The sequence below is a fragment of the Dendrobium catenatum genome, unplaced genomic scaffold (genome assembly GCF_001605985.2).
Source record: "Dendrobium catenatum unplaced genomic scaffold, ASM160598v2 fragScaff_scaffold_71, whole genome shotgun sequence".
Classification (NCBI taxonomy): domain Eukaryota; kingdom Viridiplantae; phylum Streptophyta; class Magnoliopsida; order Asparagales; family Orchidaceae; genus Dendrobium; species Dendrobium catenatum.
In genome coordinates this window covers 445,792-459,042 of record NW_021318533.1, presented here as the reverse complement: position 1 = coordinate 459,042, position 13,251 = coordinate 445,792, and the positions used below count along the sequence as shown (strand labels likewise).

Here is a 13,251-nt window from a genome sequence, read left to right as displayed (position 1 = left end):
GTTTTTAAACCATTGCTTATAATAGCATAATTTATATAATTGTAATATCTTGTGTACTCTATAGCATTTTTTTTCTCATGATCATTAAAAATCCCCATATCCTTGCCTTATATATACACCAATATGTGAAGGGAGAGATAAACTTTCACATAGGTTAATTAAATGTAGGTTAATAACTTGTTCAACTTCTTCCAGTCTAGATAAACTTATTCATGTACAGTGTATAAGGATTTGTTTAACTATAGGTTAATAACTGCACTAAAAACCTCAGTTCAATACAATAAATATATATTGATATTTATATGTATCAAATAAACCTAAAATTTGCCTTAATGACAATAATATATTTTATTAAAATTCTGTACATTTAACTTTGGTATAAACTGCTACAATTCCGGACATATAACAGTGGTTTAAACCCCCTCTAAAAGAAACACTTAAATATCTATCCCATCAGTTGCAAAATCGTTGTGAAAACCCCTTGCAACGAATACTAATAACAACGGTCTTGCCGTGATTTTCTAGCTGCTGCAAGTTTTTTTGTGGCTGTAAAAACGGCCACAAAAGCCCTTCTAAAGTGCTAGGAAAGCAATTTTTTGTATTAGTGAAATCAATGTCATATGACAATTCTAACTTTAATTCTTTTAGTCTAGTAACAAGATTAGACATTTTTATAATATACTCCCTTATATTCCATTTGGCTTTATACTACATTGAAACGAGTTTGTTAAGAATAATGCTCGTCTCAACCTTTTCAAAACCTACGAAACAGTCTGTAGCTATTTGGCTTAGAAAATTCTTAGCATTTTTTCCGTAGACATTGAGCCCCTGATAGTATCTAGAATAAATTGTTTTGTGATTATAAGACTCGTATGATTTAAACACTCCCACCTCTCAAAATTTGTCATTTGTTCAAGATTGCTTTTCGTAGTAAGGGCAAGAGGGCATTCAGTTCGAATCATATAGTTTAGATATATACTCTCAAGAACTACAATAATATGTTCTTTTCATTTCTTAAAATTAGTATTGTTAAGCACTAGAATGTTATTCAATTTAACAGATATAGAAAAATATTAACTTAAAAAATAGAATATATTCATAAATTAGCAACAATATCATTTCCTTATGCATATTCAAAACAACTAAGATGGGATATCGTTAAAAAAAAAAAAAGAAAACTAAGATGGGCTATCATAAAATACATAGTACAACATTGTAGACGAAATAACAATTTGTAACTAGCACTCTTAAAACTATAGTAAAGAAATATAGATAAAATTTTGCGAGCACTATACCTTTCTTTGGATCGACATTGTATGCATGAATAAAACTAAAATTATCAAATCTTTCTTACTACATATACTTATAATTTACAAAAAAATAATAATAATCTTCCTTTGGGTCTATTTCCTTGCATAGATTTATGCAAGTACTTTAATATATATTAAGGCAATTAAATCAATATAAATATAGTCACTTTGATGACATGTTATTTTAATTTATTTATTTTAATTACTAAGAATGTAAAATAAATATTCAATTATAACTATATTTAGTCAATTTATTATTGACAATTTAATTGGATAAATATATATACTTGTTTAATTAAATGAATAGCAAAGCATTTATATTTTACTTTAGTTTAAAACTTTTTTTTGAGGAGATTTAGGTCAATTAAGACAAACTCACTGACACATTTATGTTTAAAACTGAATATGATTGAATTAATGACGTTATTTAAATTTTTTTATTCTACGTGCATTAAAAGCCCGTGAATAAAATTATAAAAATTAAAATTCATATTATAAATCTTTTTATTATATTTTATTTCATAAAAAGATAAAATAATTAAGTTTATCCCTAGAAGTTATTCTAATTATTAATTTTATTAGTAAAAAGTCATATTTTTCTTAAAATTATCATATATAAAATATATTAATATAATTTTACAATGTAATACTAAAAAAACATGTTTTTTTACATCATAGGACTAATAATGTCATTAAAACAATCAATCCACATTTAAAAAAGAAACTCAAAATTTCATTATAAATATAATAATATAGCATGATATTAATATGTTAAATCAAAAGGATAAAAGGGAGAACAAATTTATCTGATGAGCTAATTATATTTACTCACTAAATATAGTAGCTATTGAAAAATCGCATAAATCTCAGCTTCTCATGTTGCTGAAATAGAAAAGAGTTCAATTAATCAGTATTTTAAATTAACAAGAAGCATGAGTAGGTTGCTGAGATTTTTTGTGGGAGCAAATAATAGTTCGTCCCTAATATGTGAATATTCCTGCACATAAGATTTCCATTTAGCCTGTCATAAATAGGAAATAATGGTAATGATCCTTTTTAGTGTTCATAATGCAGTGAGAATTCTAAGCAAAATAAATTGAATATTAGACAAGCTTTTACAACATTGAATTGTTATAAGCTAAAGCTAAGTGCTACCGTGGTAAGAGCATTGCTTTTGATATTCACAACTTGTAGTTGTTCAGTAATGTTGCTTCCCATGTCTCTAGAGTGTCATTGAAAGGAACTTTTATTACGTTCGGTGCAAGGACGTAGAGGAACGTCCGGTCGGAGGCAATTTCCCGTCTAAAAACTAGGTATTTGCTCGGTACAACTAGGTATTATTTGATAATAATGAAAAATACTGTTCTCTGAAGACCAATACCGAGTTATACCGAGTTGTACCGAGTTGTACCGAGTTTTTCTGAAAAAAACTCGGTACAACTTTTGTATAACTCGGTATTTGCTCTGTAAAGCCCGATATAACTCGGTATTGGGTCTTCAAATGATGGTATTCTTCGTTATTGTTTGGCATTGCTCGGTATTTGCTCGGTACGTCTCGGTATTTGGCGGGAATTTGCCTCCGACCGGATGTTCCTCTACGTCCGGTCGGAGGACGTAATAATTGTTCCATTGAAAGAGTTGTTCCTAAGTCTACTATCAAAGAATTTGAGCAATCAGAAATTAAAAGAATACACTATTTACTTTATTTTCAATTTTTTAATTCTTGATTCCCCTAGTTTCTTTTAAACAGTACTTTAATAAAAAATCTACACTTACACTTGCTGCAATTGTGGAAAGTTTAGGACTGGATGTGAGTTGCTTTAACTACATGCATTTATTGCTCTTTTTCCTTTTATTTTTTCCCCTATAAGTAGGGCTGGTTTCCGTTGTTTTGAGTGTGTGTGACTTATTTTTGGAATGTAACCTACGGGTTTTATTTTAGCTTGCGAGCTAGCCTCCTTTCTGCTTTCCATCTTCTATTTCATCTTGATTTTCTACATTTTCTTCTTTATCCACAATTTTTGCCCCATCTGTATCATTCTTCTCATAATTTATACAAGTTTATGGTGTTATGCCTTATGAAGGTGTTGTTTTTTTATTTACAAGTTGAAGTTGTTTAGTGTGCATCTTTATAATAGTATTGTTCATTCTATCTACATTTGTTTGAATTGTAAGAGAATGAAGACTTTTTTTTTGCACTAATTTGGTATCAGAGCATTAGTTTTTTGTGAGTCTTCCTTTCTTTTTCTTTAGAAATATTTTAAAAAAAATGTACACGCAGAAGCTTCAAATCATGATGTAAGGAGTCTCATGATGAATTTAATTATGTAGATTTTGAAAGTCAACATTCTATGTTAACTATTCCGTAAGAGAAAATTCCAACAACCAAATGAGTTTCGTCACAAGGATGTTCTACTGATCCACTTCAGAACGAACTTTATAAAATACAAGAGAAAATGTGTTTATGTACAAAACAATATAAAAATAGGAAGCGTCTACTTCAAGCCTAGTTTAAACAATAAAAAGAGATGATCCAAATGAAGTGTGCTACTTTAATTCAGGAATTAGATATGACTAAATCAGCACATAATGAAGTTCTGAAATTATCTCATTAGGGATGATATTTCTCCACCTAGGGAATTGATGTAGGCAAGCTAATTGTCCCTTCGGTCTTGCTGTAGATTTTTTCTCTTCACATTAAGCTGTGTTAACGAGAAGCCCCCCCCCCCCCGGTGCTTCATTTTCCCCCGTGGCGACTGTTCCTTTGGCCCCTGCTAGTTGCAGTTTTGAGGTGCTCATATTGGTTGGATGTGAGGTGCTTTAACTACAAGTATTTTTTTACTCATTTTCCCTTTTATTCCTATAAATTGGAGTTGGTTCCCACTGTTTTGAAGGTGTGTGACTGATTTTTGGAATATAGCATGCTGGTTTTATTATAGATTGCGAGCTAGCCTCCTTTCCTCTCTACCCTTTCCCTCTTTTATTTCAACTCAATTTTCTACATTTTCTTCTGTATCCATGATTTCTGCCCCATCTCTATCATTCTTCTCATAATTTATATAAATTGATGATGTTATGTCCTATGGAGGTGTTGTTTTTTTGCTTACAAGTTGAAGCTGTTAAGTATATCTCTTTATAATAGTATTGTTGGTTTTATCTATTTTTATCTAAATTGTAAGCGAAGGAATACTTTTTTTTTGCAAAAATATTTTTTGCACAAAAAAAAAATCAATTTTATTACCACTTCCACACGTTTTATAAGAGGGTGCTCCTGACCCCATAAATTTTTGAGACATAGTCATAAAGTTATTGTTCAACAAAACCTTAGACAACTTAAAAAAAAAAAAAATATGAAAAGATACTACAAATTGCTACTTAATCAATGATATCAGGAATAATGATTATTTGATATTGGAAACAAAGACTCTCTTAATGAATTGTGTTAATGCTAGGGCGTCCCCTGGAAGCGACGCGCTGTATGGCCTGAATACAGTGACAAGTGTGCAAGGGCCGCTGCACCGGTGCCCGGGTGCAGTGTTAAATAGGCAAGGGTTCCCACGTCAATGACGAATGTGGGCAAAGAAGCTAGTCCATGAAACTAAAATTAGGATAGGAACTTGGAATATAGGTTCTCTTACAGGAAAATTAATGGAATTAATAGATATTATGATTCATAGGAAGTTAAATATTTTGTGCATTCAGGAAACTAAATGGGTTGGAGAGAAGGCTAAGGAAATTGATAGTTTAGGATTTAAACTTTGGTATTCGGGTAAGAGTCGTACTAGAAATGGTGTAGATGTTATTATAGATAAGAGTTTAAAGGATAATGTTATAAAAATAGGAAGCGTCTACTTCAAGCCTAGTTTAAACAATAAAAAGAGATGATCCAAATGAAGTGTGCTATTTAATTCAGGAATTTGATATGACTAAATCAGCACATAATGGAAGTTCTGAAATTATCTCATCAGGGATGATATTTCTCCACCTAGGGAATTGATGTAGGCAAGCTAGTTGTCCCTTCGGTCTAGCTGTAGTTCATCAAACCGATTAATCAAAGGAAATAATGCATTGAGATTTATGAAAAGATTTAATGGATCAATATGAGGAACATTAAACCTTTCTTAAAAGTAATCATATTTTTTTGACACTTCGACTATATTACTATTCAAATAATTTCTTTTATGTTCCACTTCTAAGATTATATAGGTTTCAATTCTAGTTTGCCTACGCAAGTCAAATTTGTATAAATTATTCACCCAAATAAGTTGTGATTTTTATATTCTTAACTCTATGTTATAAGGAAATTATGAAATATATGATAATTATACCAAAGTAAAAATAAAATAAAATAAAATAAAAAAACAAAGCGAATCAAGCTGTGTTTTGTTAACTAAATGTTTTTGTCCATTTTGATTCACATTTGATGTCCTTAATTATAAAGAAATAATAATAATAATAAAGGCAAAGTAAAATAAATTGAGCACATGAATCCAAGAATGACATGGTTGGAAATTGGTATTTTTCCAGCTCTCTCTTCTATATATTGGATGCAAATGGCAGCTTCTTTAGTCGTTACTATGAATTTTTATTAGGTCTAGTATAATGGCGCCACGTAGCAGCCCGATGTCCCGATCCAAACCCGTTGTATTTTGTAGATTTTGCACGTGTTTTAACTATTTGGGGTTGGCCCGATGTCATATATATGAATTGGGCGCGAAAAGTTAAAACTCCCGCCTTCTTTAAAGGTCTTACAACCTGTTGGCGACTTATTCGAACTATAAACGTTATGCAGGATTTATGGTTTAAAGAACTCGTGCTACTCGGTACCACTTAGCACATGTTCAGTACCGCTCAATACATGCTCAATACCTAGCAGTATCGAGCATGTATCTAGCGATACCGAGCATGTACATACTACCTAGCAGTACTGAGTATGTACATGCTCGGTACCGAGCATGTACCTAGCGATACTGAGCATGTACTAAGCGGTACCGAGTATGTACCTAGAGATACCTAGCAATACCGAGCATGTACCTAGCGATACCTAGCAGTACCAAGCATGTACTGAGCGGTACCGAGGATGTACCTAGCGATACCTATCTTTTTTCAGTGTCGGGTAGTCGGGCCGTCATCTTTCAAAAAATGCACGTGCTATATACCCACTTTTCGGTGGGCCGGGCCTACGATAAAGTGGCCGCTACGTGGCACCATTTTACTGGCGTCCGAACGTAGAGCTACGTCAGGACACCGGACCTAATAAAAATCCCATTACTATGGACACAGTGCCACACAATAGGTTTCATAATTCGAATAATCGTGTTGTGTTAACTGTTTTAATGACCTGTTAACTTTTTAAAATTATTATTATTATTATCATATGAGATCTTCGTGATTCACCCTTGCTCATAATGTTTTTTTCAGGCTTGAGATTACATTGATGGTTTTATTTATTTATTTTTGTTAAATTTTTAATATAGAAAAATATATATATATATATATATATATATATATAATTAAATAATCATCCATCCAAATGTCTCACATATAAATGTACTAACGATTTTTTAGAATCCGCAAAGTAAAGAATGTTTGCTAAGGTTTCGTTTGATTTTTTGGTACTTTTGTAAAAGATAATTTTAAGAAATATTGGTTCAGAAAATGGAGTTTTCTAACAGAGAAGCATATAAAAAAACTTCTCAAAACAAAAAAAAATGAAACAAAAGAAGTTATTGGGAACTTGATTTGACGACTCAACCAATAAAGAAGAAAGGAATTTGTCGTTTTAAAACGGAATAAGCACCAAAAACTTCTAATCAAACGAAACCTAAGATAATAAGATAATGATGTAGAAAACGATAATATCAACGTAAGATTTACAAGTAAGAACACCAACGAATAACTATCAATATTCTTAATGCCCACATAGAAATGATTAGTTGTGACATATTACATATAAGATATTTAGAATAAAAAGGGTTCAAACTTGTTATATTTGGTTCGAATCTTGATCGAACCTATTCAAGGTTTGTAACACATAATGCGAAGACTATTCGAACAAAGTTCAAATTAAATTTGAAGATTCAAACTCCTATTACAAGTTCTTAAGCTTCCTTTGAGACACTTTCTTACTGCTTCTTAAAAATTTTTTACTATAAAAATTAAAATTTGTGTACTAAAAAACAGCTTTAATAAGAAGTAGAAAATCTATTCTAAATTAAAGCAGTTTTTAGTACCAAAATTTTATTTTTTGTACAAAAAAAATTGCTTTAAGAAGCAATAAAAAAATCATCCCAAACGAAGTCTTAGACTTTATTTGAGATAGCTTTCATGCTGCTTCATAAAATAGCATTTTAGTATAAAATTTTTTAATTCAAAAAATTTTTATGCTAAAAAACTGTTTTAAAAAGCAATAAAAAAGTTTTCCCAAACAAAGCCTTAGCCTGATTCAAACCTTCTTAAAATTTAATTTCACATCTAATGGCCGAATTCTAAGCTTAAAACAGACGTTAATTCGATCCTTGTTCAAAGCAATTTTGCTGAAATAATTTTACTATTCAAATAGTTCAGCTGACAAAGAAGAAATTATTATTATTATTATTATTATCAGCAGAACACAGTGAGATTAATTTTTTATCTGCTAATTCTTAATTGCTTAAATAAAAAAACACCAAATTAAAGCTTGTGAGAGGAAATGATCAGACGGCCATCACTATTCGAGGAAATGATCAGACGGCCATCAGAATTCGGACGAACTCCTCATAGTTGACCTGCCCATCACCGTCCATATCAGCTTCTCTGATCATCTGATCCACTTCATCATCAGTCAATTTCTCCTTAGCCTGATTCAAACCTTCTTAAAATTTAATTTCACATCTAATGGCCGAATTCTAAGCTTAAAACAGAAGTTAATTCGATCCTTGTTCAAAGCAATTTTGCTGAAAATCTGTTTTCTGAAATAATTTTACTATTCAAATAGTTCAGCTGACAAAGAAGAAATTATTATTATTATTATTATTATTATCAGCAGAACACAGTGAGATTAATTTTTTATCTGCTAATTCTTAATTGCTAAAATAAAAAAAACACCAAATTAAAGCTTGTGAGAGGAAATGATCAGACGGCCATCACTATTCGAGGAAATGATCAGACGGCCATCAGAATTCGGACGAACTCCTCATAGTTGACCTGCCCATCACCGTCCATATCAGCTTCTCTGATCATCTGATCCACTTCATCATCAGTCAATTTCTCCCCAAGATTTATCATCACATTTCTCAACTGGCAAACAAGAAAATATTATCCTCAGATTTTGCCTTTCATAATTCTATTGAAATCAAATATATTTGGACAAAACAGACATTTAATTTGAAATATTAAAGATCGATCGAAGATTGAATAAAATTTTCGTGTTCGGTTCGACTCAAATTAGATCATTCAATATTCGATCAAATTTCATGATTTTGAACTTTCAGGCATTGGATTCGATAGACTCAAATCAAATCATTCGTTCAAGATTTAGATCATTAACAACAACTCTGACTTTGATATTAAGGGTGTAAGTGAGTCAAGCCGACTCGAGCTCGGATCGATAAATGACTCGTAAGTCGAGCTCCATGAGCTAAAATGCCAAGCTGGAGCTACCTCGACCTGACTTAGCTCATGAGTTAGCTTCTGTAAAAAAATATTACTCTAAATACACAAAAAACATATTAGAATTCAAATTTCAAATATAAAGTTCTCAAATCCATTGAAAAATTATATCTTACCTTTCTTATGTCAAGTGTTTCTTTATTATTTATCTTATAATTTCTATTTTTTTTATAATTTCATTATAATAATTACTTGAATCAAAATCATTTTATCTCTTTCGTTTGAATGAGTCAACTCCAATTTATAGAACTAAGCTCGAGCTAGAGCTCGAACTCAATTAATTAATCAAACTCATGTTCAAGTTAAGGTGAGCTCAGCTCAACTTGTTTACACCCCTATTTGATATCAAAGCCTCAATGGTAAGGCAAATTATTAAGTGCGGACACCGGACAGAGAGATTCATCCAAATTTGTCTCTGTCTACAATAAAAACACAGTTACCGTAGCAACTGCTCTTTTACTATAAACAGAGAGAAAAATCAGATGGTTCTCTCCGTTCAATATCCGCACCTAATAATTTCTCCAATGGCATAGCCAAAAAAATTTGCACGTTATAACCTCAAGCATATAAGAATTGCATTATTATCTATTTACCTCACTGGCTGAAATATAGCCGTTTTGATCCTTGTCGAAAACCTTGAAGGCCTCCTTCAGCTCTTCTTCAGCGTCAGTTTCCTGCAAATATTTTTGAACTGCTTGTATTGGCTTTGCAGCAGAAACAAATTTGATTGCCCAGGCTGTAGAGAGGCTAATAAAGAGGATAGATAGTATATAAGACCTTCATTTTCCGAGCCATTAGGCTCAAGAACTCCACAAATTCGATTGTGCCGTTTCTATTGAAATCTACTTCATCGATCATGTCCTGCAACTCTTCTTTAGAAGGATTTTGGTCTAATGATCGGATGACGCTTGCGAGCTCATCAATGGTGATACGGCCTGTATCGCAAATTCAGTTAGATATTGTTCACAAGATTGAGGTCAGGAGTTTGAAAATGGAATGCTGAAAAATATTATGTATGAATTTCTTCTTAGTCTCATGTACACCCAATGTTGTCTAAATCAATTTAATCAAGTCATAGAGTCGGCGTCGTTCCTCGTGGCTTAGCCGGCGGCCCGGCGCTGCCTGCTTGTCGGCGTCATCCCTCACGACCTAAGACTGCATGCTATCGCTTGCCTGCCGCACTTGCGCACCGCCAACGAGCCCTGTCGTGCCCGCGAAACCACGTGAGGCTATGTTTAGCGGGTCGTGCCGGGTTGACCCGAACCCAAGGCGGGTTATGTTTTAAGTAAGGTCAAATAAATTGCAAACACAAGAGAAACAAAAAAAACTTAAATTATCTGCGATAGGGGGAGCATAGCTTTTGTTGGATATTTGCAGCTCTTAGGCTGCTTTTAGCTGAAAATATATCACCACATTTTGCTGTAAAGATTATGATTTAGCAGTCAAACAAACAAGGCAAATTATTGCATCCGGTCTTCTGACAGAGAGATTTCTCTCTGTCTACAGTAAAGCGCAGGTGAAGCACATGTATGCTACAGTACCTACGCTTTCACTGTAGACAGAGAGAGCTCCGAACGCATCTCTCTAGTCGGGATGCAATAATTAGCCTAAATGAAAAGCTTCATACCACATTCAGAATGCGAGAAATTAAAAGAAAATGTAAGAAAACAAAGCGCCCAATCCATCATTCAGCAAGGGCAATCAAGAAGAAAAAAACGAAGCTTTAATCCTTTGTGCAGTAACCATATTAGACCAAAAGACATGAATCAAAGCACAGGGAGAGAAAGCATACCATCTCCATCCTTGTCAAAGAAGCAGAAGGCTTCCTGGAACTCGGCGATCTGCTCTTTTGTGAGGAGGTCCATTTCAAAAAATAATCTGAATCAATCAAGAGAGTCAATAGAGGCAAGAGAGGAAGGCAAGGGGAAAGAATGAATAGAACAGGAAACCAAGAGGCCAGTTTTATAGGCCGGAGAGCTGGAAATACCCGAGAAGAGAAAGGATGGACCCTTTTGAAAAAAAAAAAATTAAATTTGAGCACCTTTAGAAAAATATTTGTGATAACCGGCACATTAGAAGCCAAGTGTCATATCCGTAGTATAAGACTGAAAATATTAGTCTTTTAGTGTTATTTCACTAAAATTATTTTATGACTTCAACATTGTTATATCTACAAACACCATAAAAAATATTTGATTTTTTGATGTAATTAGTCAGTTGATATAATTGTTCAATTCGATTTGATCGGTTGAATAAACCAATTTATGATTTAACTCTTAAATTGATTTTGTGAATTAATCTATATTAAAAAAATTTCTCCTTATCATTCTATTGCAGTTTAAATTGTTAGTTCTTTGGGGATTGTAGTTGTGTTGATCGATAAGATTATAATGTCGATTTAGATATCAATTTTATCGGTCAAGTTCATTGGAGAGGTTAAAAGAAGAGCTTGTTGGAGAGTTGCTGGGAGCAGTGTGCAGTGTCAAGATGTTGTTTGCACAACACTGAAATAATATGGGCCAATTCTGAGATACAGAAACCAACATAGTGGCACTGTAAGTCTAACCCCTTGGTGTTGCGGCCCAACTGAGTCAAAATATTTTTTTCTTTTTAAATTATAAGAGTTATAAATGAATCGTGTAATGTGTATGCTCCAGTGTATGAAAGATTTTTAATGTTGCAAAAGAGAGTAAAAATAGTGTGAAAGATTCCTACAATTTTTCTCATTTTTCATAGTAAATTTGTTGTTGTGGTGTGATGTAACTCAATAGCTTTTCTCTATTTTTTAGATTTTTTTAAAATAAATCCTAAGGGTCTATTTTCGTTATTTTTTTCTTATTTGTTTCAAATTTGTTTACTTCCAACACAAATGAAGAAAAAAAAATATTTAATTATCATAATAACAATATTCTAAATGTAAGCTTTTAATTAGTTTTTTTTATTTAGCTCAAGCAAAGATTAATTAAGAGAATTCACTTGATTGTTGACTAAAAGCTTAATATTATTTCTATAGGATTTCTGTTGACTGCTGACCTCTTCCTTTAATCTTGTCAATGATGTTCTGGAAACATAGATTGTTAAATTACTAAAATGTCCAGCTTTGGACAGCTGGAGCATTTATTTTAAATCCACATTGCTATTCAATAGTCTTGGATAACAAGCATTAGTTAGTCATAATTCTTTTTATTACTAATATGCCATTTGGGTTAGTCCTGAAAATATGTTATTTATGATAAATTTATTTCCATATAAAGGCATTTTTTACCTAAGTTTTTTTTTTTAGGGAAGTTTGATGTTTAAAAAAATTATTATGAGAAAAGTAAAATTTTACAATAATTATTATAATTTTTTTTGAAAAATACCGAGAGTAATTTTCTTTCAACTACTATATTCTATTAGTTTAATTATAACAATTTTAGAAAAATAAATCACTAGACATAAATCAAGTTAGGACTAGTTTGGATGTACACCATTTGATGTTGAGATTAGTGCATTCATTTGATATCATTTGTTGCATTAATCTCAGTATAAACTGGGTGGCATTCAAATTAGCGTCTGAAGAGATTTGCATCAATATATAATGATATTTATTATTATTATGAGAAAAATATCTCAAACAAATCATTAGCCTTTATAACGGGGCAATGATAAGGGGGAAACAATTAGCCTAGATTTAATTTTGGCCTAATTGGATTCCATCTCCATGCTTAGAACTTTTGATTTAGGCAAATGGAATCAATTGTAACTATTTTTATGCTAAGAATTCATGCATTGTGAAGCATAAAGAGATAAAAATAAGAAAACATTGAAAATATATAATATTATGAATGCTTAAAATACTCAATTCTTTATGAATTTAGAAATATTTTATTAAAATGTAATTTGATGCCATTTGGCTTCTTAATGAGAGGATATTGTTTAATAATATTACCATTATATGCACAAACTTAAAATAAATAATTTTGGAGCAAATACAAATCTTTTTTATTTGTGAGATATTTTGTTACAAAAGGTGAATTTAATATAAATTTAAAATCTTCTCATTAAATAATAATTTAATTTAGGTTTAGAGGTGTAAGTGAGTTCAGTTGACTAGTGAGTTAGCTCAATTTGGCTCGATAAATGGCTTATGAGCTGAATTCGATGATCTAAAGAGTCAAGCTTGAGCCAGCCTTGACTGGAGTCACTAGACTAGTTAACTCCTGATCTAGCACATTTTTAAAATACCACTATAAACTACATTTAAAATATAAGAAAATTTCGAACTTTAAATATAATGTTATTAAAAAAA

The 13,251-nt window shown here is 31.7% G+C and overlaps 1 protein-coding gene across 1 annotated transcript; it reads right to left on the bottom strand.

Annotated features, from left to right (window-relative positions):
• Positions 1-8,339: 8,339 nt before the first annotated feature.
• On the bottom strand, positions 8,340-10,883 carry LOC110097280 (calmodulin-like protein 11). The gene is made up of 4 exons (XM_020823560.2): positions 10,753-10,883; positions 9,738-9,895; positions 9,554-9,634; positions 8,340-8,588 (listed from the first exon to the last, which is right to left on the bottom strand). Exons 1-4 carry the CDS (start codon positions 10,823-10,825, stop codon positions 8,454-8,456), a joined length of 447 nt encoding a protein of 148 aa, XP_020679219.1. The 5' UTR covers positions 10,826-10,883; the 3' UTR covers positions 8,340-8,453.
• Positions 10,884-13,251: the final 2,368 nt, after the last annotated feature.

Bases quoted from the DNA above. Each gene is read 5' to 3' on its own strand.
- LOC110097280 (XM_020823560.2), bottom strand. From the start codon at position 10,825: ATGGACCTCCTCACAAAAGAGCAGATCGCCGAGTTCCAGGAAGCCTTC. The intron at 9,635-9,737 runs GTCTTATATACT...AAATATTTGCAG, and splicing joins TAATGGCTCGGAAAATGAAG to GAAACTGACGCTGAAGAAGA. The intron at 8,589-9,553 runs GTAAATAGATAA...CTTGTTTGCCAG, and splicing joins GCTATATTTCAGCCAGTGAG to TTGAGAAATGTGATGATAAA.